The 5,000-nt window shown below is 34.9% G+C and overlaps 1 protein-coding gene across 7 annotated transcripts in view; it reads right to left on the bottom strand.

Moving 5' to 3' along the window:
• The window catches only part of LOC122258825 (uncharacterized), a 45,887-nt gene that overhangs the window by 12,845 nt on the left and 28,042 nt on the right, over positions 1 to 5,000 (bottom strand). For 3 of the 7 annotated variants that reach the window (XM_086555538.1, XM_086555549.1, XM_086555579.1), the window contains 15 exons: positions 4,956 to 5,000; positions 4,691 to 4,809; positions 4,090 to 4,197; positions 3,749 to 3,895; positions 3,327 to 3,494; positions 3,065 to 3,151; positions 2,736 to 2,931; positions 2,519 to 2,623; positions 2,102 to 2,265; positions 1,765 to 1,882; positions 1,486 to 1,610; positions 1,218 to 1,366; positions 1,040 to 1,060; positions 198 to 322; positions 1 to 4 (listed from right to left, as the gene is read on the bottom strand). The exon at positions 1 to 4 is cut by the window's left edge and continues 148 nt beyond it; the exon at positions 4,956 to 5,000 is cut by the window's right edge and continues 25 nt beyond it. In XM_086555538.1, coding sequence (XP_086411664.1) covers positions 1 to 4; positions 198 to 322; positions 1,040 to 1,060; positions 1,218 to 1,366; positions 1,486 to 1,610; positions 1,765 to 1,882; positions 2,102 to 2,265; positions 2,519 to 2,623; positions 2,736 to 2,931; positions 3,065 to 3,151; positions 3,327 to 3,494; positions 3,749 to 3,895; positions 4,090 to 4,197; positions 4,691 to 4,809; positions 4,956 to 5,000 — 1,681 coding nt within the window. The remainder of the gene's footprint in view (positions 5 to 197; positions 323 to 1,039; positions 1,061 to 1,217; positions 1,367 to 1,485; positions 1,611 to 1,764; positions 1,883 to 2,101; positions 2,266 to 2,518; positions 2,624 to 2,735; positions 2,932 to 3,064; positions 3,152 to 3,326; positions 3,495 to 3,748; positions 3,896 to 4,089; positions 4,198 to 4,690; positions 4,810 to 4,955) is intronic. The other 4 variants (XM_086555560.1, XM_086555569.1, XM_086555575.1 and 1 more) reach the window with 4 other exon arrangements.

The following is a 5,000-nucleotide window of genomic DNA, read 5'->3' as shown; positions in this document are numbered from 1 at the left end:
TATTCTGCAATGAGAGAAAACACGGGTCGATATTGGATAATGATGGGTTGATATTGATGGAAATGTATTCAATGTTTGGATTGATACAGAGATGGGTGTGGGTTCATTTAGAATCCAACAAATTTGATGGGAAGAGTTGCGAAGGTTGAAGGAAGGTTGTTTGGTATTGCATCAGTACTATTGCAATGGAAACTTACTTTCAGGAGATTTGACAGTCACTAGGCGGAGAACCTGAGACATGTCCAGTTTCTTAATTAGAGGTGTGTGGTTCTCCTGCTGCATGGCCTCTGCAAGTTCTGTCTCCTCTGCCTCGTCCAATTCCCTGCATATGAGTACATATGTTGATATGCAGAAAATGTGTATTATGTAATATGTAAATGTGTGTATATTTGTATGTATGTACATGTAAATGGATATATATATAGATAGATAGATAGATAGATATATATATATCTAGATAGATGTATATACATACATACATATATATATATACATATATATATATACATATATATATAAACCTATGTATATGTACATATATGTGTATATATATATATACATATATGTATATATATGTATATATATGTATATATGTATACATATATATACATATATACATATATAAATATATATATACATATTTATTTATATACATAAATGTTTATATTTATATATATACATATTTATCTATATACATAAATGTTTATATATATATATATATATTTATACATATATATGTATATAAATATATGTATATATATACATATATATATATATATATACATATATATATATATGTTTATATATATACATATATATATACATATAATATATATATATATAACATAATATTTATATATATATATATATATATATATATATATATATATATATATATATATATATATATCACTGTATATAATATAAATGAGTTCAAGTTACTACCAAACATAAAACTATTTTCATATGTCCCTCTCTCCATTTATATTCATATACCACCTGTCACATATGCAATTAAATCACATAAAATACTCCTTACCCTTCACTTAGTAACATCTTTCTGTAAAGAGAGAGAGAAAATGAATTTTACAAATACAATATCTACACTCATAATAAATGAAATATGGGATATAATGTTACACTAATTACATGGATGCACATATGATGGCTGATATAAACAATAACGAAAATCACAGTTACGAGAGATATAAACTTACATCAGCTGATCTTTGTTCATAGCCTCCTCGACATCTAAACCATCCAAAATTTCATCTAAGTGAGGTTGTGAAACACATGATGAGAGGTTAACACGAGGGTAATAGCTCAGGAAGGCAAGGCACATCTCTTCCTCTGTCCCAAAACCCCCCTAAAGGAAGGAAGAACATTAAAAAAAAATAATTAGATTATCATTATTATTATTGTTCTTGATTGTATTGATTTTTGGTGGCAGCGGTGGGATTCAAACGAGATAGTGTCTTGACTCACAAAAGTGGGAACATTTCGCTTGGAGGCGTCATACTGACACTCGGTGATTAGAGTGTCTCCTGGAAGAATCGTCATCAATTCCTTTAACATTCGGGTTTGCTGGTAGTTGAAGTCATACTTGGCATCTGCAGAGTAAACACCATATAAAGATAGAGTATACATAGAAAGTGATAACAGTTATAGGCAGTTGTGCATAACTGACTAGATATTGACAAATAGATTGAAAGGAAAAGAAAAAAGCGTGAAGGGAAGAAGTAGGTTTCTTCACTCATATAGTACCTTTAAGTTCCATGGGCAGCTCCTTTCCATCCCGTATTTGCCTCAAATAAAGTTCTCTTCCAAGCAAGTGTGCATGAAGTACTCCTTGGAATACTTTTATTCCACCATCAGGCAATTGCTGAAGTTAAGATATAAAAGAAGTTACTATCAAATTAATCTAAATTTCATTATTCCATATATACACACTAGTTGTGTTGATGCCACGTGCCAAGCTGCTGTATTTCTGTTCATGTTTTATACAACAGTTGTATATAGTGTCCATTTCTGCAACTGAATAATGACATGAAGTATTTCTAAGCCACGTACAGTAGTGGTAACATGTAAATCATCGAATCACCTCCTTTGTGCAGCCGGAGTCACAGTGACCAACCGAGAGCCATTTCTTCTTTGGAGGTATGATTTGCAATGGGGAGACACTGTGTCCTAGGATCAGTATTCCAGCATCGTATTCACGTAAGTTCTCAGTGTGGAAAATCCTTAACCCTGAAGCATCTACAACACCTGTTCATATAAGATGATTGTGTCAGTCACATCATAATGTTCAAACACATGAATATTTTGGGATCATACTCTGAAATCCCTTGTACTTCTAGTCTGCAAGGTAGCAATATCAATTTATAGCATTTACATTACAAACATTCTAAAATACATATGGGTACCTTAATTTTGTAAAATAAAATGTATAGACTGGGATTATTATAAAATTCTAGAAATGCATTTGAGGGTCCCTGATTTATTAATTCTTTGACTTTACCTTCTTTGAGATCTGGATTGTCATAGTGTATTTCCATCATGAAGTAGGTGGCGCCACCATGTTCCTCACCCAATGGAAAACCTACATTATCTGGCAGAATTTCACCTGCACAATAAAATACAAACAAACTTGTAAGGCATATTGAATACATTTTAAGATCATTAATGAAGCAGTTTTTTTAAATCAATTTCAGGAAGTTTCACATATAATATATTACCATCGCCTCCAATGGCCCAAGCAACGAGAGGAGCAGAGCATTTTCTCCAAGAGAGAGGCATGTTGGCACCGAAACACTGAGCTCCTCGAACATCCAACCATTTTTCGTAAAGGCGAGCGCTGTCCTCAAGCTGGCATTCGTAAAGCAAGATGTGGTGTACATGTTGATGGTTCCCTTCTTGTATTATTGGCACAAACTGCAGTGAAAGAGAAATAGATATAGATCTATATAATATACTTTAAGTGTTTGTTAGTGCGTCTAATTATCTATCGCATTATCATGAATATTAAGGCATTTCTTTATACTGAAAGATATAACTCTTCTCTCACCCCAATGACATGCGTCTTACGGGTGATGGGAGGCATCTTTACAAGTTTACACCAGTATAACGTTGTGATGTTGCTTGGAAGAGTCACCTGTTCATCAAAGTAAAAAAACAAAAGCACACAATCATTACCAAATAATAACCATAATACCATCCTTTTATCCAAGATATAAGCATCCTCATTACCACACTCATACATATCCGTCTCCAAACATGAACATTCAATCAAATCAGATCTTCAGAAAGAGCAACCTCGTTACTCTTACATTAGGAGACAAAACGTCCCAAGCCTTAACGTCTTCGCCGAAGGTAGGAAGGACGAACTGAGGTTCCTTCAGGAAAAGGCTTTTTGTGCCCCTTTTGTCGTGCCTTTTTATCGAGTTGTCTGTCGGGTCTTCACTTCCGATGGCCCAAATTATCCGAACTGTGTCGCTCTGTGTATCAACAGGGAAGCATAAGTTTAAGAGTGTTTCAAATTATTGAGATGTTGACCTTCAATGATTGAGTGAAATATATATAATCATATATAGCACCGTCATGATATCTGGCTTAGGATTTTACTAGTATTTAGTTCTAGATGTTTTATCCTCAGAATAATGCAATCACCCACAGCAAGAACAACTATCATAATCGAAATTATGAGAGTTGTTTTTTTTTGTAAATGTCTAATTCTTGTAAATCAACATACAGATAATTCGAAATCTTCTTCATCGCACGAGGACCAGGGCCTGGAGAACCTCAGGACGGTATGGGAGTCGTTCTGATATCCTCCCAAAAGCTTCACATCCTGCTTATCGTCTTTCTTGGGTTCAGTGTAGCCTGTGGCGTAGCTATCCTGTAAAATTATCGCAGAATTAGAGAAGAGTGACGGATATTCATACAAATAGCTTTACACAATGGTTTATTCATCCCTTGAGTCACTGAATAAATGTTTGCTTACCTGTACCATCAACATCCGTCCATACAGTTAAATAAATTCGAAATTTCCACACATGATTTTTTTTTTTTACCAATATTTCGTTTACTTACTTGCAACATGACCTCCCCTTCATCGGTGACCCAGCCGAGCACGATGTCGGAGCCTGTCATGCCGCCGTTGGGGGAGAACCCGAGACCCACGTAACCCTTCGTCTCCGCCTGGTAATAAATTCGTATCAAATTATAATATAATCGAAGTTTAAGCTATTCATCTAAAGGTATCAGTCTACAGTTATCATCACTAAAAAAAAAAGACTTTCTGTTATTTTGATCTATGACACTTAATGATAAACTGACTATAAACTTTTTTACAAAGTTAACTTTTTCCACTGCTTCGCAAAGTTTAGGACACATAACAAACTGCTAATAAACTGTAACTGCATTATGAATACTATTGATAAGTGTTATTATGCCATGAAGGATTTCAGAATTTACGTCACGAGAGACCTAAGTCATGAAGGATGAAGTCGTTATGGCATGAGAAATTCGATTAATTTCATCAAGGATGTTTAGACATTACGAAAGGTTTGAGGTATTTGATTGATTCTAAAATAAGGTCACTAGATCCTATATCATAAAGGATTCGATCCCTGATGCCGAGACGAACTCGAGTCCTTGTAGAATGCAGTCCCTAACGAGCAGACTTACTCACCTGGACCTCGAACACTATATCTTCGTCCCCTGGCGTCCACAGCATGACGTATTGGCCCTCCCTGTCCAGGACGGCGCGATGCATCAGACCCGCGCCAGGGAGGGAATTGGCGGACTCTGCTGCAAATAACGGAGTAAAGATTTGGGTATTTAGGGAATTATTGAAGTAAAATCAAATGGTAAAAGTGTAACTCTGATTTTTTTGTTTTTGTTTCTAAGATATTGTCTTACGAAATGAGGTATGATCACACTGCCGATTAAATTACCTTGGTTTTGCGATTCGCAGGGTCCTAAGTCTGGCTTGAAGACCT

The sequence above is a fragment of the Penaeus japonicus genome, unplaced genomic scaffold, assembly GCF_977035675.1.
Source record: "Penaeus japonicus unplaced genomic scaffold, GWHDUDI00000001_assembly GWHDUDI00000003, whole genome shotgun sequence".
NCBI lineage: Eukaryota > Metazoa > Arthropoda > Malacostraca > Decapoda > Penaeidae > Penaeus > Penaeus japonicus.
Note: the sequence above shows the minus strand (reverse complement) of the source record. Positions and strands in the feature narration are given on the sequence as shown.